Source organism: Populus euphratica, unplaced genomic scaffold (genome assembly GCF_000495115.2).
Source record: "Populus euphratica unplaced genomic scaffold, PopEup_1.0 scaffold18.1, whole genome shotgun sequence".
NCBI classification, from domain to species: Eukaryota; Viridiplantae; Streptophyta; class Magnoliopsida; order Malpighiales; family Salicaceae; genus Populus; species Populus euphratica.
In genome coordinates, this window is record NW_011499881.1 from 1,251,292 (window position 1) to 1,278,476 (window position 27,185).

The window sequence follows — 27,185 nt, forward strand, 5'->3', positions numbered from 1 at the left end:
GAAGAAGCATCTCACCGTGTGTGCAATTCTTGACATTGCACCAATTCGTTATAAGGCGTGTGTGCAATTCTAGGAGATTACTGATGTTATGGGTGCCGACCTAGCAAAACAATAATATTGTACTTGCCTTTAAGGACACGGATGAGAAGCTGAATAGTAGTTGTTTTCTAAGCTACGAAGAGTACCAAGGAAGTTCATCGGATTAAATTTAATGGTTCTAAAAAATTTGTTGAATGTTCAAAAACTCAGAGTTACTCCAAGGAAGTTCATCAGATTAAATTTAATGATTCTAAAAAAAATTTTGAATGTTAAAAAACCCATAATACTGGATAATATATTTACATTCAATCATAGATACTCAGTTCAAAAAAAAAAGTTTATTATCATACCATTAACCTAAAAAAGAGCTTGACAACACGTATTTAACCAAAAAAAAATTCAACTCTCGCATTTAATATTGAGTAAGAGTCTAATATTCTGTACTCGGTATAAAAACAAAACACAACTCTCAAGAGTTTAGCTTTAAAGAGAGCTCGATGCCAAGGACTTAACTTAAAAAAAAAACTCGACTCTCATGAGTTCAATTTAAAGGATAGCTCAGTTACCATGGGTTTAACAACATTTTAAATCATACTTTCCTTGCATTCCAAGTGTAAAACAATTCTATTAAAAATATAATATATTTTTATCTCATTAATATTTATATAAAAAATATTTAACCCTCATTAAATAACACTCTAATAACCTTGACTTACAAGACACCAGATATCGTGAGGTGTACCTCGTTGAACGATGGACCTGCTATCTTGTAATTTTTTTTGTTACGGTGTGGTCAAAACACATCATTTCATTTAATTGAAATAACATCATTTTGACTTCATTGATTTTAATTAAAGGATTTGATTAAAATTCAATTTAGTCTCTCCAGTCTCAACTTTTAATTTCTTTTAATTGCATCTCCAATTTACTCTAGACTTTCAATTTTTTTACAATTTTATCCTTGTCGAACTTCAATATCAACCCTAAATTTCAGCATTTTTCATATTATGGTTTTTGGTTTATGTAAATTTACCATTGAACTTTTAATTCATTGAATTTCATCTCTGTATTCAACCGAATTAAGTCCCTAAATTTTTTGTGCTTTTTTAAAAAAATCCTTAACTATGAATTTCTTTAACTTAACCCCCTAATCAACCCCTAACTTTTATTTTTCTTATAATTTTATCCCTGACTTCAATAAATTGACTTTGTAAGAATTAAGTTTGGTTATCTAAAATTTCAATCTTCTCAATTAAGATTAAATTGGGCTCCTAATCTTAATTTTCACCAATTAAATCTCTAATAAAATTAATTTAACTAATTAAAAGTATAATTAAGTTCTTGCATCTAATTAAATTTTTTAATTGGACCCAAATTAATTGTTAGATATAATTAAACTCTTAATTTGGACCATGATTAAATCAAACTGGCCTATTAGAAATCTTATTATATCCATGGAATTATGTTTTATACAGATCTATCCAAAAATCATTTAATTTAACCTTAAATCTGCATTGTCTTTCTAGTTTTAGATACAATAATGTATGACCAGGCTTCAAATTTTATCCAAAACTCTAACTTGATTCTTCTATATATATATATATATATATATATATTTAAAACCTTAGTTAGCTTTTATTAAATTATCAAGTCTTCTTCTTATTATTGTTTTTTTATTATTATCTTTACAAGAAAAAAATAAATTTAAAAAATAATCTAAAAATAGATTATAACCTCAAGCACAACTTACCTGTCACTCTAATTAGAAAGAAATGAATGACACTGCTAGGAAAAAAAAAATTAAATATAAGCCTTACGTGGCAGGACTTTTTAGGAAATCACAAAAAGTAATGGAATATATGATTATGATGTTGCCATGGGAGAGCATGCGGAAGCAAGCAAGTCTGTGAAAAACTTGAACACATTAGAAAGAACACATTTATCCCTTAATATAGAGCAACTCGGGCTTGTTTAATTTGTGTAATGAGCCTATAAATGAAATAGACTTAAACTTTCACATGTTTATAAAATCTCGTAAAAATTCTTACAGACATAATATATTTCAAGGATTTTTTAAAACAAATTATATTCATACTTTTTAAGTCCTTCATCTAACACATGCATGTGTAACTATTAAATTTATTATTAAGTTTTATTTTATAAAATAATATTTTTATTTTATTATATATTGAATAAATTTATTTTATAAAGATTTTATATAATTGTGTATCCTTTCAATAGCTTTCAAATTATTTAATTTTTATTCAATAATATTTTTATTAATATAGATATTTAGAGCAATTATAGCAACTCAACCAATCTTACATACCCTAAAATTAATAACCAAATAAATTTTTAATAACTTTAAAATTTATAAAATTAACCTCTCAAAATAAATTTAAAAACTTACGGTACACCTTTAATATTAGTTTTTTTTTGTTTGATTTACGTGGGGTGTTCGGGCCAGTTTACCCGCACTACGACTAATCCTCACGGCCCACTGAATATCTTGCAAGCCCAGTGAACAAGTAAGGCACCACAAAGATGACAAACATATATAATAAAGTTCAAACCCAAATACAAAAAAAAAAAAACAAACCCCTATAATTGTTGCGAACCTTGTGCGACAGGTGAAGTTAATTTTCTAAAGTATAACCTATCGGAAAAAAAAATAAATTAATAATAAAACACACGACAGTGCTACTTTTGTCGTACACTGTGCATGGAAATATTATTGTTTTTTGCCGTACACTGTGCAAGGAAATATTATTCTTGCAAACAAATCAGATTAAAGTCAAGAATCAGAACAACATTAAAAAAATGCTTATCTGTAGAAAGCGATTCATTAAACTTTTAGAATTCCATCAGAGGAAAGGTCGAACAATCGAATTTATAGAATTCTTGATGAGAGAACCTTCCTAGAAGCTGAGAGGTGTGTTTTATGTTTTTCATTTTTCTTTTATTCTTAAAACTCTAAATATAGATCTGGTCAGTCCACGTCCTGGAAAATTCAAACGTCTGCCGTCAGACAGCACCTCAACTCCAAAATCCATATATAGGCATTCGGCAAATTATATGGCTCGTATACCACCAACATTGAAAGCAAAAGAAAGAAGGAAGGTAGTACAGTAACCCACACGCACACAAAGCAAGCAAGGGCATGGAAGAGCCTAATAAAGGGAAGGGACATGAGGAGAAAGGGAGAGGAGAGGTTCGATACCGGGGTGTTCGAAGGAGACCTTGGGGAAAATTTGCAGCGGAGATACGAGACCCATCAAGGCAAGGGGGAAGGTTATGGCTAGGGACATTTGATACGGCAGAAGAGGCAGCTCGTGCTTATGATAAAGCTGCATTTAACTTGAGACGTCATCTTGCAATCCTCAACTTTCCTAGTGATTATATCTCTCAAGTGACGGAGTTTTCTGCACGTCCTCGATCATTTTCAGCATCTAGCAGTAATGTTGGTACAACTCAGAGTTTTGAGAGGGGATGCTCATCAAGTACCGGACAAGGAAAGCAAGTTTTCGAGTTTGAGTACTTGGATGATAAGATTTTGGAGGAGCTTCTTGAATCAGAAGAGGAGAAGAAGAAGCGGCGGCAAGATTGAGTTTTAGTTCTTTCTATGCTGTGAACTTTCTTTTTTGTTCTTGCTTTAAGCTTTTTCAGAATTTTTTCAAGGAGAACCTAGCTCTTTGATTTTCATGTTACAAGTTCTCACTCACGCAAGACGGATACGATTGCTAGGGATGTCTGAGTTATCCAACTGTTAGGGACAAATGACATACCTGAATTAGTTAGTGAGATTTTTGAACTTCACTTGTAATCCTACGTTCGTTGCCCTTCGATTCACAAATATGTTAAACTGCTCACTCATAGCTCCTGGCTCTTCTTCAGCTAAGGAAGACATCGCCCATGCATGGACAGTTTAGTCACAAGCCTACTTATTGTAATTTAAATTAATCGCATTGTTGTTTCTAACCTTATAGCCTTAGCTACATTTCCTTTCCTTTTTTTTAACAGAAGAAGTTATTTCGTTCATACAAATCTCGGGAAATCCTATCAAACCGGGACCAAATTAACTTGTATAGTATATTGGCAGCTGGTTAGTTTGACAGGTAAACATCAATTAATCTTGCTCATACATGAAATGCGAAATCAAAGAGACGAAGCGACATTGCAACAGTTTAGCTTAGTTTCTATAATGAAACAAGACGGTGAAATTTACATTGATGCGGGTATGATGCAGAGAGAGCAAGGGGGCCTGGCCGCATTTGTATTTTGCTACGTAAAAAATCTAGTAGATTTATTCAGAATCCGAATAAAGCAAATCTCTTCTTCTTTATATCAAATGCTATCTAGAATCGGAAAATAAGAATAAAGGATAAGATAAATTGCTGATTATATACGGATCATGCAACGATTTGTTTCAAGATGATATTAGCTTTGTGTAAAAGTTCAAGCTCAATACAAAATATTGAAGCCATAAAGAATGGAATATACACTAAAGATTTTGTTGAAATTGCATGTATATAGTTGAAGAGATTAAGATTCAGGTTCGAGTTCCAGCTTGAAAAGGAAAATGTTAATCTCAAAAGGTGTTCTTATAAAATACATATAATCTCAAGACTACAAGTATAATATTTAGCAAATAAAAGCTAAAAAAAACATGGAATCTTGGTGATCATTATCAAACGAAAATAGTCTTCTTACAACATTCCGCATCTTGTAATTTAGAGCTAGTTGTTCTTTTGAAATTGTAGGCCAAAGCAAAAGATATCAAGATGTGATGGCATCTTACTTAGTAAAACTATCTGGGAGTGATATTAGAGAATACATAATTTGCAGCTAAATCAAAGTTTTATAACCAGACAGGGTACGTATCGAGCTTAGTTTAAATTGAAAGTCCCGCAGCTATACTATTAAAGGATATATAATGCTTCATTTATTAGACGTCGAATTGTTCAAAAAACAACATCCAAGGATCTTTTAATTTATTTCGAGAACGAAAAGCAGGGAAGGATCTTAACACTTATAGGCAAATATTATCATGTTGCTTGCATTCTTAGTTTATCAAATTTCGAGACTTTTCTTCGAATTTTCATTCCAAAGCTTTAGAGATATTTTGAAATTATGTTGCATGTGTTAAAATAATTAAAATGAAACATAAAAAAAAACTAAAATTTTGAATGATATGTTTATTATGAATATTTAGTCTTAATGTAAAAACACATAAAGTATATATATATATATATATTAAACTAAAAATGTTATTTTATTCTTAATAAATAATACTATATAAATATTATTTAACATCACGATATATTTAAAAATTTTAATTTTTTATTTAAAATTATTTTTATTTATCAAGATTAAAAATAATTTTAAAAAATATAAAAATATATTATTGTAATATATTTTTAAATAAAAAATAATTAAAAGAGAAACGGGAGAGAGTACCTTCCCATGCCTCTCTCATCGAAGCTATGGTCAAAGAGTTGTATAAATGAGTTAATTAACTTCGCTCTCGTGCTAAAAAGGGGTTTGAGGTGATTAATGGCAATGCGTGGCAGTGGACTGACTCCAGCGAGTTCTCACGTCATGTTACTATCCAGAGTGGTAAATGTGGAGGGGTCTCCTGTTACTACTAATACTTACAAAAACTTATTTCCCAAATTAACCATCTTAGTTATAAAAATAATTTCTACTATAGCATGAAAATAATATTCACGCATGTATCACATATGCTATGTACAGGTCATACATGCGTGACCTATTAAAATACAACTCCAATATTAACAACATAGTTCAAAAACAACAACTATAGCTCAATTCAACATAATAATTCAATTTTCATTGCATGTAATTTCATAATTAAAAAAATTAATTTCAAAACCAAAATAATTCAGTATAATTAACAATATCAATTCAATTACAAATTAATTAAATTACATAGTTAAACATCAAATAAATTAATTATTTAATAAGTTTGCACCATCAAAACCATATATATACCATCCATCACTAAGTGCGGCCTCAACTTTCCAATCCTCATGTATTAAGACACCCCCTCTTAATATATTAAAAAAGATTATATTATCATTTATAAAATATAGATAGAAATTTGATTGCATGTTAAAAACTTATTCATACATATTAATCTATTATATTTTGAAATACAAAATTTATAATTATTCAAATTATATTTCAATTATTTTCAATTATGCAGAGTGCTATGTGAACATCTCATAGTACACTTTTAGGCTGATGTTATGAATCATTTTGTTATGTTTATATATCAAGATAAGAGTATAATAATATAGTGTCCCACTATAAAATACATGTTTTATGAAAATGACAATAAAATATGATGTTAATTTGTTAATATAGCAAATTATTCCAATAACATTAAAAAAATCTAAAGTTAAAAAAATTATAAACTAAATCTTAAAATCAACATAATCAACATAATATAATTCATCAATTTTTATTACCAGATAAGTCGATGTATAAATATATTTATCTAATTTTATATCTAATTAATCTTAAATTATAGTTAAATTAGGAAAAATCAAAAAAATTATCCTAAAATATCTACAAATTAGCCAAATTAATAGAGTAAGTGGATGTGCATGTACTGAATACGTGACATGTGGATAGTTATATAGCAAATGCGTGCGGATGTACTACATAGTTGACTACCGTTTCCAAGCTAGAATGATTTTTTTTTGTTTTTTTTTTTGCTAGTTTGAGAAATAAATTTTATCATTATGCTAAAACGTGGGAAAAAACTCCTGCTAGTGGAGTGCAAGTCGCTGAATATGATCCTATTTCTGGAACGGAGGATGGTACGGGTCCATCTGTCTTAATTTGGGTTGGTAATTACCATTTCATTTTTATTTTTTTTTAGGAACCAAGTAATCTGGTTGCTGAAATTGCCGAGCCTCCCTTTGAATTATGTCTAAGACATAAATTTTATATGCACATATTATTACAGTAAAAATTAAAACAAACTACGTACTATCATATTGAAATAGTCATAAAATATTCCAGACACGCATAAAAATATTAAAAATGCTCCGAGTAATGAAAAGAATATTTTCAAAATATTGATCTCATTAGTTGGAATCAAAATCCAGCCAAAGATGGGACAATTGATCCAAAATATTTACTTTTATTTTAATTTTAATCTTATTTTTTGTAAAAGAATTATTTATTAATTCTATTTATTTTGTATTAATTATTTATGTCATTATTATTATGTCAATCATTATAAACATCATCATTAACTATAATGATAATATATTTTTTAAATAAATATATTATTATTGCTATTACTATTTTTACATTATTATCACCGAAAAATCACCGCCCATCCACTATCCCAATTACTTTTTTTTCACCATCACCATCAACTTTCATGATGGTGACATTAATTTTTTCTAAAAATTATTATTGTTATTATCCTATATTATAATCATCTTGCTATCTACTGCATCATGGATTGCTGCCCTTTATGATTTTTAGCACCATTGAAATCATTTCGTAATTGTTATTTTTTTTTATCTTGAAATTTAAGTTTTATTTTGATTTTTATTTTAAATATAATTTGATATTAAAATGTTATTGTGATTATGGATATATTATTCGTGATAGCAGAACGATCCCAAAAATAGAAAAAACAAGAAGACGCTGATGACAGGACATAAACATGAATTTCCCGCTGAGAATTATTATCTTACTACTTGAAGTAACCTTTAGGATGTTAGAGATTGGCAAGTGTCAGAAACCAGGATCTGACAAAGGTGTGAATGCGAGGGCGTATCGAACTTCGGTTTTCTTTCAGGCTTTTTATGTGGGCTAATTAACACTTAGTTAGCTGGAGCATTTTGGGCCTTTTACTAATTATAATATGGGCTTATGCCTTAAGTTTAATTTAGCTCACGACTCATCCGGGCTAAAATAGGAGCTGCCGGAAAACCTTGGGAAGCTAGAATACGTTTTTTTATTTGACGGTGTATGCCTTCTAGAATGGTAGAATTTTCTAGCAATCTCTTCTGAACGGATACATATTGATATGCATATTTATTCCAGTAATCAAATGTAATCAAGTTGGAACGATAAACGCTTACGCCCATAAGCTTGTAAGTAGCCCGTTGGGAAATTGGAAAGAAGTAAATAGATTAATTTGACGAGGAGTCTGTTCTTAATCTTCACGTTCCTGCAGTAATTTCATATTGATCATTTGATCATCAACGTGATCAATGTTTATACTTTATATTTGATGGTGTCTTATGCTATGATCTCCAGTCTCACAGCTGGCTATATTGAACATTACTTCATAATTAGCAAGTCGCAGGCAACATTTTATTTTCTGATTCTATCAGGGAACAGAGAAATGCAGTACTAAAGAGACTGCTCATGCCAGATAAAATACATATTTATGTCAGCATCACTTTTTTAATTTTTCTTACTCTTTTTCTCTTCTTGCTCAAGCATCTCCTCAAGCAACTTATCATCCAAGCATTCGAACTCAAACACTTCTCGCAGCATTGATGGTGAAGAGGAAGAAGAACCTGAATAACCAGAAGAGAAATAAGGAGTGGAACTACTGGAACCAACACTTGCATGGCCGGCCATATTGGGATACTCGTTAGAAAAATTGAGAATGGCCAAGTGCCCTCTCATTGCATAAGCTGCCTTGTCATATGCTCTTGCTGCCTCCTCCGCCGTGTCAAACGTCCCCAGCCACACCCTCGCTCCGTGCCTGGTTGAATCTCGTATCTCCGCCGCGAATTTACCCCATGGCCTCTTCCGGACACCTCTATACTTGACCTCTTCTCCTCCATCCTTGCTCTTTGTCCTGTCCCCATCCATGATCGATCGGTTATGTTGGTTATTTTTTGTTTTTGTTTCTGGTATGATCTGTGTGTTTTTTTGCATGGCTAAAGTTTTCCTGGAAATAGCATTTATACGGGTGGGAAAAAGCTAGGTTTGGAAGAGGACTTGGAGGTAAATAACATGTGCCCACGTGGATAATCTAAAGGTTTCTTTTTATTCACACGTGTAGACCACGAAGTTCTACATGGACAGTTTTCATCCAATGTACCTGGATGGTCAAGGTGATGGCTTTGGAGTTGAGGACGCCCTTTTCAATATTCTTTTTAACTTTTATGAGCTCGTTCGCTACTTGTTAGTGATGGAAACAAGCACACACGCAAAAAAAAAAAATATTAATAAATTGAAAGGGGATTCTGCCACTGCTACATTGATGTCACAGGTTTGTGCATATCACTGATGAGGTCACTTGTTTCATCATTGCTGTTCTTCTCTTTCTGACTGCAGAAGAAATTGAATCTGGTATGAATTTTTCTATCTATGCCACCAAGAAAGAATATTTAAGCGAATAAATGTATATAAATGAATATAAATTTCAATTTTCTTATATATCAATGTCTCAGTCTATGATTGTTATTTTTATTAAGAAGGTGATCGATGAGACATGCGCTCCGTTGCAAAGTACATATCCCAAGAAACATGGCTTGGATTCCAGTTTTGTGCTTTCTTAAGAGTTAAAAAAATATGAAAATGACTGCACTGAAAAACAGGGGACGTGAAAGAAATATTGGTTATGCTTATTTAAAATGTAAAAAGTAAATAAAAATTAAGGTGTTATTAACGTGTTTTTTCAGTGAAAAGAAAAAAACTCGATAAAAAACTATTCCAACAACCAATACTTTCTTCACAGCGAACAATAAATTCAGCTTCTGCTTTAATTTTGTTAATTAGCGGCGTTCGATATTCTAGACAGGTAATAGGAGAACGACAGCTTTAATTCGCTTCGTAAGGCATTGGTCGGCACGAGTGTGATGTCATGTTGTCGTCAGGTTGAGGGTCTCACACCTTCCCCCTCCTCCACCGTCGACTCATTTATCGTCCACTTGCAAGAAGGTTTCAAGTTGAATTCCTTATCCTATCCAAAACTTGAAGTTGAACTTGAATAGTTAGAAAAATCGAACTTTTAACTGACGAAAAGAATAATCAAATTTAATTTCTTAAAAGTTAGGAATATTTGGGGCTGCAGTAACCGTTATTTTTTAAAGTATATTTTTATATAATTATATTAAAATAATATTTTTGAAAATGGTGTTGTTTCAATCAATAAAATGGTGTGTTGGCTCGGTAGAGGCCACATGCATGATACAAAATGTTAACTTTAACTCTAGTTGCAAGGATATTCAAAATTTTAACCATAAAATAATTTTGTAATCTCTTATTTATGATTCGCGGTATGAATCGTTGCTCTTTTTTATACAATATTTTGTATATTTTTAAATAAAAGCATCAATACTTGTAGCATATATATACTTTGATTCCTGGATTATGAAAAACATAGGTTAATTATCCGATTCCGTAAGGAGAGATGGATATACAACGAACTTTTCAAATCTCAGGGAAGGCTGGTACCCTCGAGGAGTGAGATCACAGGCAATGTAGTCATAAAACATTAAATCAACATTACGTGGATATCTAAAATACATGTTAACAAATTATCTCATAATAATTTAAGATTTTAATATATAACTTATATTATTTTTTAATATATTCTTTAACTGAAAATTCTATACATTTAAAATTTATACAAATTTATATTATTTTATATTGAATTTTTATTAAATAAATAAAAATAATAAAATTTAAATTTATAATCATTTAATTATTATAGTTTTGATATTATATCAAAAACCATCTCAACTTAAAATTTAAAATTATTAAATAAAATTATATAATATAATTTATATTATTTTTAACTATAGAAGTAGAAGAACCATCCATGATGTCGTGCCTTGCATAAAAAAATGGATTTTCGATTTGATTCCTGATAGTGTAAGAATCGGAATGCCAGAAAGTTCTCAGCTAGCTAGTAAGCTAACGCACTAAACCCCTGGAGTGGTCATGAAAGCTGGATTTGAATACCATGGCTCTGCATCTTGGTTCGTCGAATTCTCCCGGCTAACAGAGCTGATCGTGTCCATTGTATGCAGGCGCGGGAATCGATTGACTTAATCGAAAAGATTCAGTGCAGAACGAATTGCAAATTCTCCTCGCTTTTGCCAAATCTCTTGCTTTCCCGTGATGGTATTATTGTTTTATGGTATTCTGTTTTTGACACGTAGATGCTGGAAAAAGAAGGAAATTTAAGCTACTCACTTTTGCGAGATCTCCTGTTTCCTTTAACTAGTGCTTCTAAACGTTAATGATTCTGATGCACCGTAATTGTCTTGGGTTTTCAAGCTACCACTAATGGACGGCTTTAGGTATTTGACAGGATCGCCCGATTGGGGCCCGTCCAACCCTATCAAGGGACTCTGAAGAATTATTGAATGTAAGAACAGAATAAACAGAGTTCAATGATGTAGAAATTGTTAGGAAATCTCATCAGTTATGTATTGATATTTTTTCGTAGAAGATCAAATATAATAATATAATATATAACATGGTTCGACAAATCACTTATATCTATGGAAGAAGTCATTTCTTGTATAAAAAGAGTACAAGATTTACAACAATAAAAAAAAAAAGAATCATCCATTCTTTAGCAACTGTCAATCTCTTTCTATTTCTTTCTTTTTAGTGCTACAATGACAGTCATTGCTAACTACCCTTGAGAGCCCACTCTCTCCTATATTTCTCACATTTTTTGCTACACTATCTCTCTTATTTTGCTCTCAAATAATATTTTTATTTATAGGCATCAATGGTAAAACAAGATCCATAAATTATGACATGATTTGCGGCACTAATAGTGGCTACATTAGGTTGCACCATTTTTATCAATGGTGGTGCAACTATCATTGTAGCCTTTTAACAATGGTAACCCTACTTCTTAGGGTAGGTTGCACAATTTATTACCCATTAATGGTAAATCCTAACAATTACCTCCTTTGACATTTATATAAGCAATTGTCATCTTGCTTCTTCAACACAAGCTTGCATCCTATAGCTCTTCCAAGTTTATCATTCTGAGAGCGTCTGTGGCTAAGTTTAAAAGTACTCACCAAACCTTTTAATTACCAGAGTCACTAAAGCACACCCTTGCTCACACAAAAAGATTACTATAACCAGATGGTCTCCCACATCATATCTGAAGAGTGTTAACGCTTATCTCTGAGACACAACATTCCCCTTCGAACGTATCGACCATGCTCGGTCCGGAATGATTTATCAAGCCTCACACCAAGGCCTACAACACCCCCTCAAACGGAAATTTCTATTCTCAAGTGCAACAATCATTATCTGAGTATCTCAATATGATCACAAATTCACCACTCTTCCAAGAGTTTACTCATCCAGGAGTTACGTCTACCCTCTGTTCCACCCTAGAAACCACCACTTACTTCTCCGTGAGTCTCCCGCTCTTAGTCTCAAGAGTCCAGGTAGCTCTCCACCTTTAACCATAGAGGCAACCCATTAAAGGTTAATCCATATCTATCTTCATACTCTAAGTATTACAATGTCATTACCGAGCTCACCACCTCGATCCATTCTAGAAACCTGCGCATGCCCTTTGCTCATTTCTAGCAGTCACGTCTTAATGCTCCATAAATAATCCACTTATTATCCAAGACAAATGTCTTCTAGCTCATTGATCTTTAGCATGGGGCAATATCTATAGAAGTCAAATTTGCATTTGTCTCCATACTCATCATAGCCACTTCACTGGCTATCCACCTATCTACTCATATCTAGTCATCACATCTACTATGGTACGTTCTAAATTGGGGCTCCTATCACGACCCTCACACTTTCTCCTGAGGTGTCTTTGTTCGTCGTCATGTGGCGATTTAATTTTGGGCTCATCTCATGGCCCTCACACCTTCTTTTTAAGGTGTCTTCACCTTTCATAGACGGTCACATCCTCCTTCAGCTGGGATGTTTCAAAGTGGCTCAAAAAATTCTTTTCTACCATATAAACTATGAGAGAGATCATTGCCACTGATCATATAAAAAGAGAAAGTTGCGGTACACTCCTCGCAATTGTCCATCTTGATTTTTATGTTTGGAGCTTCTATGCTTTTCTTTTTGACAACTCCACCCACATCAACTCCCTTTTGGTGTCTTTGCCTTTCATCATAGGCTGTTGCCTTTTATCACAGGCGTTTACACCCCCTCAATTAGCTGCATATGCAACAGCTCTTCTTTCCATCCTTGCATGTATTGGAAAGGTCCTCACTTGTTCCCTTCATCAAGAGCACAAGAAACTTCCTATTGTACAACCTTCATACAGTCTCTGCTCTGAGCTTCATCTGGGAACTCTTCTTCTCTTTGTATCTATTGTCTCATTACAGTACTTCGTTGGATCATACAGGTACACCTGCACAATCTTAGTGTGCCCTCATGCAATTTCTATTCTCCAGATTTCTCCATATTCCTTGCTTATGTTTGACAACAGCTCATCTTGTCACAACACCTATCTAAATCAAAATAGGATGTCAATCTTTATCCCTTTGCTGTATTTCTCTTCCATTATCAAGGTCTTTATCAATTCTCCCCTCTGAGAAATTACAGTCACTGAATCTAACTTCTTTGGAGAAATTACCACTTCATCAGATCCTTGATCATAGGGAACCCAACTGTTCCTTTGTGTCGTCATCCTGCTAGTCTTCAACAGTTTCATAACAAACTGTCACATATACAAAAATAGTACTGTATAGATAATCCTTCCACTAAGTAAGTTCCCAGGAAAGATTGGAGGAGTCACAATGGTCTCGCTTAAAACCCAATCTCCTAGCCAGAACTTCTTAGGCCATATCTATCTATCTATCCATTGTACTGTCTTTTTGTATATACAACCATTTGCTAGCTTTGTCGCGGCTTTCCCTTATGAGTGATCTGGAATATTTTGATTTCATACCTGATTTCTTAACATCTAGTGAGACTACCAATGCTTAGATTCGTCAAGATTGTTCTTCATCAAATTTCACTCTCCACCTCAAATTGTCCACATCATTGGGTGTCTAGAGTGCCCCAATTTTGCTTTCCCTCAAGGCAATTAAAATTCCCCACTTAGTAGTTCAGCACATATAATAGGGCAAACATGTGCGATTTCTTCTTCTTCATCTCCATCGACCATAATGACCATCAGATGTCTTCTGATCGGGTAATCTCTCTTTAATAATTCATCACCACTATTTATGGTCTCAATCTTAACTATCGGACCATACCATTGCATCCGAAATGATCAAATTAGTTAGAAACAAGTCTGAAATCATCCAAATCGCACTTAAGACGACTAAGATTTGTCAAAACAGTTCTGGCCTAATCAACGATCCAGATTTAATCTTAGATCTGGTTGCATGTAGGATCAGCTACACTGGATCCTTCCTTTAGCCAGAGCTCGGCTCAGGTTGATGACGTGGTAGGTGGGTCCCACAATGCTGGCGTGTCTGCTGACATGACATGCCACTTGTGCATACTGATACCACATTCACGGCGTTAACCTGGAACCAGGTCTACAAGTGTACTAGTCAAGGCTCGACGATGTGACAATGGCAGTGGCGTCGACAAAGCAAAGAAGAATAATTTTTATAAGGTGGTTAAAAGATCCAAATCATTTAGCTGAGTAATCTCGTCACATATATCATGACTATAGCGGCACTTTATGCCAATTTCTACAAGCAACAGATCATCGTGTTTGACTTTGTCAAACAATTTAAAAATAAATTTTTTAAATAATAGAATTTTTCTCAAACTTACCCCCGGATAATAATTAGCCAGTACTGTTTCACGAATGACTATTTTAAAAATTTACCACGCCCATGTTTGCACCGCCCATATGTGTCACCACTTTATACTTTGTCACAATGGGTGCATAATTGTTAGCGCGAGGGTTTGCATATCTCATCAATGACCATGCCTGCCTTATCCAGCTCACTATTAATTTACATTTTTTTTAAAAAAAATATTGTTTGACATCTATTTTCAAAATTAAAAGGAAATTATTGAAGAGAAAAATAAAATTTAACTAAAGAAATGCATTTTTCTGTTCCGTAATTGAAATCACTTGATTTTCACCATATATTTATTTTAATTTCCGTAAGCTTTATCAATAAAAAATTATTACTCTGTTGAATATAATTCTTTTCTTAGAATTTACATCATTAAATTTTTGTATGAACATTTATTATGGATAAAATATTCAAAATAAATATCATTACATAATCAGATAAAAACATTCTTGGAGAATTATTACAAGATATCGCACGAGCATAATACTAGTTCGCTCTCAAGCTAACAAATTAAAATTTAAAATGTATGTTTCATGTAGAACTGTTGCTTTCCAAATTTTCTTCGTTAAAGAGGCATTAATTCAACTAAATAATTAATTGATCTGGAGACGCTATGAATCGGAGGCCGGTCCATTAGCTAACCACTCTATGCTTTGTATGGGCCTTATTCTTAATCATGTACTTGCTTGTTTAAAGGCCTTTTTTTAATCGGGTTTAGGGGTTTATATCCAGTCCAATTATAACTAGATAAAATTTATGTGTAAGCCTGGGATCCACAATTCTTTTCACGCTTGGAATAATTATGATTTATTTTTTAAAATATAATCCTTTCGATTCATAAGATTTTAAAAAATGTATTATTCTGATGGAAAGAATATCTCTTATAATTGAAAAAATAATCTATCGTTTTGTTCAATTATTACTTAATCTGGGACGGAAGGAGTATTTGTTTATATCAAAGTATTTGTTCATTTCATTACCACCATTATAAGACGAGGCGGCAATAGTTTAGTGCCCCCTCGTTACGTTACAATTACAATATTCGATTGGTAAGTGGGAGAATTGTTTACATTATCATGCAAGATTTTCACCTTTTTTTTTAAATACGGTAATTGAAATGTTTTTATTTTCTAAAACCAAGGGTATTTCCAAGCATATTGAACTGGAGACGAACTTTTGAGATAGGAAATATAAAAATAAAATCTTTTGACAAGTGTATTTTTAAAAGATCAAATATGTATTCTGACTCTTTTTAAAATAAAAATCATTACCATCATGATCAATTATTTTTTTATAAATATTTATTTTATTAACCTTGGATGATTGCTTGATCTATTATTTTATTTTATTACCATCTTGATCAATTATTATATTTTATTTAGAAAGCATATATATATATATATATATATATATATATATATATATATATATATATATATATATATATATATATATATATATATATATATATATATATATATATGCTAGCACACTTAAAAAAATCAAACCAATTTTTTCGCATATATAATCGTAAATATAGTTCAAACGTCACTCACATAAGCAACTAATAAAAAAGAAGGTAATAATAGACGATCGGATAAGAGCTGGAGTGGGAGGAGCCATTGTTTACTCCGTAAACTTGTTTTGGTCAAAGAAAGAAAATACAGGAGACTTCGACCAAAGAATCAATTGTCCTCAATTTGTCAACCTTTGAATTTTGACGGGGTTGACTGATCTGTCCCACACTCGTGTAACGATTGCTTGGACGGCTTCTATGCAGAGCACGTGTGACCACGTGCCATCCCATCCTTTAGTGGTAAAGTGGTAAAATTCGAGAACTAGCAGAACCGAAAGAAGGAAGGACTGGAAGAGTTACCGCTAGCTTGCAAAAATAATTTTGCTTGCAATCACGTGACTGCAACGCCAGCACCCACGTGATATGATCCCCGGGATTGTGTCCATAGGTGGTAAACAAAGGGCACTGATTCCCTGGCTACATAATTATATTTCGTGAGCACCATTTTCAGTCACAAGTAAATAAATATTTTTCGATTTTAGAAGAAGAAATATAACAGACAGGAGGAGTCAACTGGCACATGTAACTTCAGAGCTCTATTAAAGATAAATAAATAAATAAATAAAAAACCTGACAAATTGGTACCACCTCATCGTAAAAAACATGATTTTTCCTTTCTGGGTCTTCGGGCTGGCCTTGCATCCTTGCGAATTCCAAGGGACTGACTTGCAGAACAAGGTTACCTGAAATTACAAAACATGAACAAATTCCTAGCGGTGTTGAATGCGCTTCCACTGTCACAACAAAGAGAGAAAACCATCAAGAAATTAATCGGGAAAATCTAACCAAGAATCTAGACAAGAATTTGAACTCTTGCAGCCACATGAAGAAAAAACATGTCACGCAAGGGGACTCATCTGCACAAGGTCTTATCCGCCCCACCATCAAGCATAATCAAATCTGCTTGGTTACCGAGGAAAACATTCTTTTCTTAAACAAAAAACGGAGCCTTTATCGTTTGGTTTTCTACAGAGACGTCCAGGTTGATACGAACAAAAAACGTTGGGAAAAACTAGAAAAAGGTCGCCGAAGTTTCTTTCGTCAGGGGCTACAAACTTTGACTATAGAATCACGTTCTTTGAAGTTGAAGACTGATTTTATGACTAGCCTTTGTGATCTCACTGGTGATGATAATATCAGCCCTTTAATCTGTTGACAAAAAGGTCCTGTCTTTGTGACCCACTTGAAAATCTAAAGATCCCCCATGAAAGATTTTAACGTGTAATGTTTGGGAGGAGGCCCTGTGGAGGTAAATGCAATGTTAGATATACGTGTAATCTGTACGTATTTTGAAGTCAAGGGAAGGTGAGCAATATTGTTCATGATGGTGGCTTCCATGTGGGCTATGGAGACCTTTCGCTTTAAGAAGGTTGAGAATGGATGATGAGTGTATGAAAAGTCAAGTTTCTTTTGAATTATTGCCATTCAAAGAGGAAAGCTCGTGTACTGTACTGCCCACGAATCTTGTTACTCGTTAATTGGTTCCTTCGTTTGATTAAATAACGTTGGTGTGATTAGAATATGAGCCGATGTAATTCACCAAGTTCATTAGTTAACTCATCACCATAGGCATGATGAGAATTCTCGAAAGAACAAGTAAAAAAGGAAGAAACGAATGATCATGTTTCTAGCTGGTGGACAGTTGATGAAGTGTGTTCACGATAAAAATTAACTGGTGGAGTGAATGGAAAGTTGTGTGTATGATGAATAAAAAGTTGAGTGTACTACGTGTTAAGACTCTATTTAAAATAAAATTGTGTCTTTTTAGAAAAGAGTTGTATTCTTTCATAAGTACTTCTTTGATCTTATTTAAAATAGAGAGAGCAACGTGCAGTTTTTCTAAAACTCTTCCCATTGTTATTGCCAGGTGTACAAGTTTTTTTTCATAATAATAAAAAATAATAAAAATTTTATTTTAAAATTTTATTTAAAAGCTTAAATTATTAGATTGAGATAATTATTTGATATGGTATTAGAGTTTTGATTACCAAGCAGTCAGGAGTTCGAATCTCACCATCCCTATTTATTTGATAAAAATTACACACAAAATAATATGGGTTTGTATAAGTTTCAAGCTCAAAGGGTTTTCACTTGAGAAAATATGTTAAAAAATAATATAAATTACATCTTCAGACCTTACCTAAAAACTTAAGCTCGGATAATTTTTTGACACATGGAAAGTAATATATAAATTTTGATATGTTATTTATTTTTATCTGCATTATAAAAAATAAACGATCAAGTAAGATTAAGAAATAACATTGTAATTACATTGCAAGTACCGGTGAACATGAAACAAATTGTTTTAATATCAGATGATTGATTACTGCGTTAATCTATACTCTATTTTTTATTGATAAGTATTATAAGTTGTTGTTTTTTTTATATGTTGATTTACATGTATATTTTATACTCCTTAGAAACTAGATTATCAAAGCTAGATGAAAAAAAACATTAATTTTTCATTTGATAATTAAAAATAAACTAAAAATCATCATCAAATCATTATGATTCTAAACGCATTACACTGTGAATTGAAATAATATAATAATTATTTTCCTATTCTTAAACAAAATCATAGAAATAATCCATTAATTGATCATTATCAAATTAATTTAGACAAATTGATCTTCTCTAGATACAATGAAATGACTTAATTATCTTTTAAATAAAAAAAATTAAGTTCAATTTTATAGGGATTTTCATATTTTTAACTTTTTTTAGTTATAATCAAGCAGGATAGGGCAATTTAGTATTTTAATGAATATATATATATATATAATAGCTCATAGGTATATGAGACACCATTGCCATCTAGATGGTGTGTAAGATGTCTTTTAGTGGCCAGACAATGACTTCTGACATGATATTCAAATTGTCTCGGCGTCACCTCTATTTCTAGCAAGTATGTGTGACCAACAACATTCAAATAACTCTAACAATTTTTTTATCTTTTTTTCTCTGTTTACTCCTTGATTTTAGCGCACAACCCTTCAATTTTTTAAAGTATTCTTTCAATTTATTTTTTTAAATTTCATTTGTGTTCTTTTGATTACTATTTTTTTGTTTAAAATAATTTATAAAATTAAAATTTATTTTTAGTTTCATCATTCTTTATTTTTTTTCATCCATAGAAATTAACATGCATTTTTTTTATTGTTATCTGTTTTGTTTGAATGATTTTTAATTTTTTTTATGATTTACTCGTCCTTTGATTTTTTTTCTTATAAGATTTTATCCTCATTCTTTTAATTGTTTTTTTGTACCCTTTAGTATTTTTTAAATTGATATTTTTTTCTATATTTATTCTTTAACATTAAATTGGTTGAGAATTGAATTTCTCGATTGAGCTCAGATTTAAGATTTCATGGGTTGTGAGTTAGAGAAATTAATCCTAGTTTGAGAGATTTACTAGGGTTTACTTGTTGTTTTTTTTTAAGCTCATGTTTTTCAGTTTCATTCTTTAATAATTATTTAACTAAAGATTGGAGTTTGTTATTAATTTTTTTGTTTGCTTTCAATTGGATTTTCACTAATTTTGGAAATGATTTAGATCATTTTACTCTTTGACATTAAGTTTTTTTTTCTGTGATTAAGTTTCATAGTTTAATTCAATTTGTTTTCGAAGGGGTTACCTATGTATCACAACGAAGTCACGTAATTTACATGCTGACTCGGGAGGGTTCAATTCATTTTATTTTATTTTTATCTTTTCTAGATTATATTTTTTTTCTTCAAATTTTTTTAAATTTTCTTTGACTGGAATTGAGCTTTCAAATTTTTTTATTCATTTTGCTTTTATAGGATTATCACTTTTTTATTTAATTTTTTCTTTATTATTAGATAAAATCCTTTAACATTTTATTTTTTAAAATTGATTTTTTTATTTAAATTTCATCATTTAACATTTGATTGATTAAGAATTGATTTTCATGTTTTTTTTTCCTTTCTATTGGATTAATGGGTTAACTTGATTTGTTTCAAGTTTTTTTTGCTGTTTTTATTTTTTTAATTTTACTCTTTAATAATATTGAGTTGTTTTATAATTAATTTTTATAATTTTATTCAATTTAGTTTTGATAGAGTCATCCTTGTGTCATAACCAAGTGATGTATTTGGTGTGTTAAATCAGATGGGTTCAAGTCAGGCTTTCTTAACCTTTTTTTCATTATTTATTTTTTTATGTTTATTTAATATTGTTATCATTTTTTATTTGTGTTATTAAATTATTGAACTTATTAAACTCAATTTAATTAATGGTTCGAGTCTTAATATTTTTTTTTGCTTTTTCAAAAATTCTTGCATTGTTTTAGTTTTTTTTTATGTCATGGAAAAAGTTAAATAGATCCATGGTACAACAAAGACTATCTATTTAGAATATAGTGTAAGTTTGGCTCAAGGTTAGGTTTAAGAAATTTATGCTCAAATTGAACCTTTAAAAACTACTTCTTTTTTTTTTTTTAAAAAAATAGACTTCATGCACCAACCCCATATCTCTATCACATTCATATACCCACTCTTGGTAGATAACTAATCTAGAACGAGTCAATGGCGCAGCTACACTCATTTCCTCGCCACCTGTCGCCAACCTTTTACTAACAACATCTCCTAGCTAAAACTATGGCATCATGGCATTTTATAACACTATCAAAGGAATAAAACGCATGGAGAATCGAAGAGAATTTACCAAACACACAAGGTCCTAAAATAAAACATTATTTTTCCTGGTTGCATCGCATCTATGAGAGTGACTTGTCACTTACAATTCACATGACCTTTTTGTGTCATATCATAATATTTTTAATATTTTTTATTTTTTATATAGTATATTAAAACAATATAAAAATATAAATTTTAAATAAAAATAGAAATTAAATTTTAATTATTTTTTATTTAGACTACACTCCCAAATAAAAATGATACATATATTTGCAATTGTAATACATGTATTTTTCTCTATTGCATGTTGTCAATCTCCTTAAAATAAAAACATCATTAATCATTTCATAGAACTCACATTCGGTCAAAGACCGGAAACAATTAAAAAACCAATTGTTAAAAAAATGAAATTAATTAATGATAATATTTTTTTCCATTTGCATGAGAGGCTTAGGTGTGTTGGTAATATGTTATAAGTGTTTTTGTAAAATTATGTTTTTGGTAAAAAAAATCATCTTTGATTATAATCTCTAATATTTTTATATTAAAATCATCCAAAAAAAATCTAAATATAATGTTTTTCAACTTCAAAATATGTTTTGTTTGAGTGTTCGGAAGTATAGTAAAAATTATTTTTCAAAGTATTTTTTGTTTAAAAATATATTAAAATAATATATTTTTTATTTTTTAAATTTTTTTAATACCAAGACATAAAAAACAATCAAAAAATATAAAAAAATAATTTAAAGCTAATTATTTTTCCAAAAACATAATTAAATCACAATACTCGTATGAGACATGGTGTAAAATCGTTTAGTATTTTTAATTCTCGTCCATATTTTTTAATGTTCAACTCTTACGTATTTTAGATAAAATTCTAGAACCTTACTAACGATTTTGTTTTTCTTCGGAACAAAATGAAATAAAAGACAATTAAATAACAAGACTTGAGTAAAAAAAATAAAAATAAAATTACTGGTACAATTCGAGAGGTGAAAGGTCCTGGTCGCTTGGCCATCCTGAACAGGTTCGGATGTGGAGTGGTATTTATATTCATTTTCAACTGCAAGTTCAAGTATGGCCAGGAATAGCGTTTGTTAGGCCCCCCCCATCACTTGGACGGTGGATAGCTGCCCATTCTATACAGCCTCCACTCTCATCTTTCATTATTTACATTAGATTTATTAATTAATTAATTAGCTCACCAGACATTACGATTACTAAGAACTAATGGTACAATAATCGAGACACTCTCTCCAGTGGGAACAAGAGAGAAATTCACCAACTACGTACTATTAGCTCAGAGCCTCAGACTTTCTGTTTTAAAATAATAATAAAAAATATAATAATTTCAGGCACAATTTCATTGAATTTCAAGGCTTTCATGTCCATATTTAACACCTTCCCTCATTTATACCACTTATGCCACCTTGATTTTCTCTCCCATGTCCCTCTTCTCCATGTTCTTCCATCTGTCCTGAGACCACACGTACTGATGTCCCTTTTCAAATCTTCGTTTATCACCTCGAATTTCTTTGGGTTTCAAGTTCATAAATTAAGTCTGGTTCGACCTTGTTCATTACGATAACTAATTTGAATGTTGTTGTGTATCATATTCAAGATCTAAACGAGCCAGTTGGTTTGCCATCTCTGCTTAGCGCACCCATTTCATGGATCTTGTAAGCAAAAGCTATGGCTCTCAATCTCTTCCACCAATGACAAATCCTGGTGGCTCATCACTTTTTGGACCTCGTACTCATTCTTCAGAAACAAGCTTCCCTATTATAGCCATTGCCATAATAGGAATTCTGGCCACGGCTTTCTTGCTAGTAAGCTATTACATCTTTGTCATCAAATGCTGTCTGAATTGGCACCGTATCGATCTTCTAAGGCGATTCTCCCTATCAAGAAATGGAAATCACGAAGACCCTTTGATGGCCTACTCTCCTGCTGCAATAGTGTCGCGTGGACTTGACGAGTCAGTGATAAGGTCAATCCCAGTATTTAAGTTCAAGAAAGAAGGGAACAGTTTTAGTAACCTTGGCGAAAGAAACTTCTGCGAGTGTGCAGTTTGCTTGAACGAGTTTCAAGAAGCCGAGAATCTAAGAAATTTACCGAATTGTAACCATGTTTTTCATATTGATTGCATTGATGTTTGGCTTCAAAGCAATGCTAATTGCCCACTCTGTAGAACAAGCATTTCGAGCACCACAAGATTCCCAATTGATAATGTTATTGCTCCAAGCTCTTCACCCCAAGATCCAAATCCTTATAGTGGAAGTCTCATGAGCGGAGATGAAGATTACGTTGTCATTGAGTTAAGTAATCACAGCCCTACAGATCAAACATTGCTTGCAGCACATGAAAGGTTGAATTCAGGAGAGTTATCAGCACGTTCAGTTAGTCCTTCGCCGAAGACGATACAGCAGAGAGTTGGTCACAAGAAATCAAGGAAGTTTAATAAGGTTACCAGCATGGGAGATGAATGCATTGATACTAGAGGCAAAGATGATCAATTCGGATTGATTCAACCCATCAGAAGGTCTTTTTCAATGGACGCGTCAGCAGATTGGCAGCTTTATTTATCTATTCAAGAGATAGTGCAGCAGAGCAGGCAAGTAACCGAGGTCAGTCCGGTTGAAGGTTGTAGTGGTAGAGCCAGAAGAACTTTCTTTTCTTTTGGTCATGGTAGAGGATCCAGAAGCAATACATCCTTACCTGTTTATTTGGAGTCGTAAAGTCAAAGTATTTTTGATTGATTATTTTCCTTGTAGTTTTTGGTTTTCCATTTTAAAGATATAGGGATTTTAATTACATGTGTTAGACACAAAACAGTATTCAATTGAAATATCAAATTCTAATTTTATTTGATTTTTAGTGCCAGTGCCTTTGCCCAATGTTTCTTGAAGGGCTCGAACAACAGCCAGGAGTCCCAGGACTAATAAGCATCATTGCTTAAACTGCCTCTTTTTTTAATGCTCGCATTATTTTTTCTGTGTTTCCTTTCAAGGTTTTTGAAAGTATAAGATTGAATGTTGTTTGTTTAGAAATATATTAAATTTTTTTTTTATATTAGAATATCAGAATTATTTGAAAACATTAAAAAAGTATTAATTTGAAGTAATAAATAAATAAATAAATAATTTTTTAAAATATAAAAATAAATGGGGTTTAAGTATATAATTAATATTGTTGTAATTTTTATTATTATAGTTTGAAAATATAAGTTTTAAAAAAGCTGTATCTTTTTCTTAACAAATGTTTTAAGAGGGCGTTTGCAGTATGGGATATTTTCTTCAAAGCTGTTGTCAAGACAAAACTCATACCACGACAATGCCAAATAGAACTCAAGTGCCTTTTGTTATTGCGTTTAAAACAATGTTTTTTTAAATATTGACTTTTTTTTGCTTTAAATTGATTTTTGTTGTTTTAATATTGTGATGATGTTAATTTTTTTTAAAAATATTTTTTTAAAATATTTTTAAATTACAAATACTTTAAAAATCAACTATTAATACAGTAACAAACAAACACGCTATAATTATCAGACCGGAATTGACATTATAGTATCCGAGAATAACAATGGTAAAGTATGGGTTGTCTCGAGTAGAGGGAGAGCTCTTTACAAATATTTAAAAGAATGAAAAAAGCTACGAAAGTTGGGGAGAGGTGGGAGGTCCCCTTGCATTGAATTAGGAGTTAGCTAGGGAGGGTCCTCTTCGATCGAGAGAATCACAGAGGGCATCGATCATATTAGTTCTGGTGGATGGAAAAGTTTACAAAAGAACAAGAAAAGTAAACAAGAAGGATTATAGAATTGCAAATCAAGGTCCCTTTCCATTGATTTAGGAGGTAGAGAAGAGTCCTTTTCGATTGAGATAATTATGACAACAGCCACCAACTTCTCGAGTAATTAATATTTCGAATATTGGTGAAGGGGGGAAGCTACGCTGTTCGGCCATTGTTCTTGTTGCTCCTCAACAACACTTACTTCCAACCTGTAGGAATCATCTGTTTATGTGCATGTCTCCAATAATGTCAAGCAAATGTAGAGGTGAATTTATATATAAAAAAAAATGTCGAGAGGGTGGTTGAATGAATATTTTGAATGCTCAAGCTTAAGGACACTAGCCTTCACCATATATAAACTCGCCATCTCCATTTCTTTTTTCTTTTTATTAAATGCATATCCTAATTTTATCATATTCTTCCCAAATCATTTCTCCAAAATTACCATGTAGAATAATGCATCCTGCTGATGTATCTGATAATTTCTCGGAATCTTTCTGCACGATTAGCATCAGTTTTCTCAAATTCAAACAGCTGGATTTTGAAGTTGCGCAGAAAATCTAAAGATACTTAACATCGATGCCCTTTATTTCAAGATAAGAGAACAATTTGATGCATTGTTTGAATAGGCTTAGGTTTTCGTTACAAGTGTATTTAGTATTGTAATAGCTGTTGTGATTATAATTTAAAAAAAATATTTTATAAAAAATACTATTAGTTAAAGTTGATTTGAAAAAATATATATTTGGTTAAAACTATAGTTAAAATTGAGATTGAACAAAAAATAATTTAATGTGTTTGGTTACAAATGCTTTTAAAATTGAGGTTATAAAATAATTTTTAAAAATATATATTAATATTTATGATTTTTAATTTAAATATTACAGGTTTAACTATTGCTATTTCATAGTGAAATAAATCATATTTTATATAAATTTTTTTTATTATTCCATTAAACTATCTACAATTCTATTACATACAAAATTCATCCGACAAGAACTATAATTTTCATAATTTTTTCAGCGTGCAATAAAATTAGGTAAAATATTATCAGGAATAAAATTGAGATTACATTATGAATAAATTTAATTCACTTTCAACTAATTTTTTTTTAAAAAATAAAAATTACTATTCACATTTACATGAATAATATGAATGAAATTAATTAATTATATTAGTTTTTTGAAAAACAATAATAAACTGTTTTTAAAAAAATTATCAAAAAAAAATTACGAATAAATTAAAATTTACTCGCACTTTTCACTTTAATGAACAGTATATTTATTAATAAATGCTGCACTGTTTAATGAACATACTGATTACAGTATGGCGTAGCCATAAAAAACACGTAGTATTTGCTTTTGTTTTTCAACATTTCAAATATATAATTTGGTGGGATACATGAATAACAATTTATATTGATTTTGATTATTAAATATTGTTGTATTTGTATTTTAAACAAAACATATACACAACAACATACACAAACACGCTGTATTTCAGCCTATGTATCCATACCAACTAGGGTTGGCAAGATCCTGAAACATAAGGATATGCGGGAAAGTCATATGGATTGTGAGAGCTTCCACTAGTCCATCCCCTAGTGACAAAGAGGTTGCAGCAACTTCAAGGTATCAGAAACATGATCCATGTCTCGCTAGTTGCAGAAATGTGCATAATATTCCATACCCAGGGCCATAGATTGGTCCTGATTTCTCTGACAGTCTAACTACAAAACCCACATCTTCATTTCTTATTTTTCTCTGGTTTTATTCTCAGCAGACACAATCACTGACTTGATAAATATTACAATAACATTGGTTCTCTTCCATCTGATGATATCATGGCCTTCGATTTTCCTCAGCCATGTGCTTCCATGTATGGGCAAAGATAGCATATCTTTGACACTCTTGAAGCACCCGTGAGATGCTGCGAAATCTAATGAACATGAAATTGCCATTGCAGTTTTATAGAAATTACTATATTATTGACATCTGCTATGGATTAGATTAGATTTTTTTTTAATATATAAAAAAATATTAAGACATTATTAACTTATTTTCTAGTAAAAAAATAATAAATAAAATTATGTGAGAATTAATTTAATGTGATCTAGTTAGCTTTACAAATTTAAAAACAACATGAATAACTACTAAAAATATAATTTGACTAAAAAAATATTAGAAAAATATTTTTTTAAAATATTAAGATAAAAATATATTGGATTGATTCAGGTTAAACTGTTAAATATTGTTAAATATACGACTTGAGTTCTAAAACTGAGATTGTCTAAATCATAAAAAGTTAGAAGAATTAATTGACAAAACATGTGATCC

The 27,185-nt window shown here is 31.3% G+C and overlaps 3 protein-coding genes across 3 annotated transcripts; 2 read left to right on the forward strand and 1 right to left on the reverse strand.

The window, feature by feature from the left end:
• The first annotated feature begins 3,067 nt into the window (after positions 1-3,067).
• On the forward strand, positions 3,068-3,974 carry LOC105129451 (ethylene-responsive transcription factor ERF098-like). The gene has a single exon (XM_011031533.1). The coding sequence runs from the start codon at positions 3,200-3,202 to the stop codon at positions 3,644-3,646; it is 447 nt and encodes a 148-aa protein (XP_011029835.1). The 5' UTR covers positions 3,068-3,199; the 3' UTR covers positions 3,647-3,974.
• Positions 3,975-8,290: 4,316 nt separating this feature from the next.
• LOC105129452 (ethylene-responsive transcription factor ERF096) lies at positions 8,291-9,013 on the reverse strand. The gene has a single exon (XM_011031534.1). It carries the CDS (start codon positions 8,977-8,979, stop codon positions 8,497-8,499), a length of 483 nt encoding a protein of 160 aa, XP_011029836.1. The 5' UTR covers positions 8,980-9,013; the 3' UTR covers positions 8,291-8,496.
• A 13,391-nt stretch (positions 9,014-22,404) lies between these two features.
• LOC105129453 (RING-H2 finger protein ATL16-like) lies at positions 22,405-23,877 on the forward strand. Its single transcript, XM_011031535.1, has one exon. It carries the CDS (start codon positions 22,731-22,733, stop codon positions 23,796-23,798), a length of 1,068 nt encoding a protein of 355 aa, XP_011029837.1. The 5' UTR covers positions 22,405-22,730; the 3' UTR covers positions 23,799-23,877.
• The last annotated feature ends 3,308 nt before the right edge of the window (positions 23,878-27,185 follow it).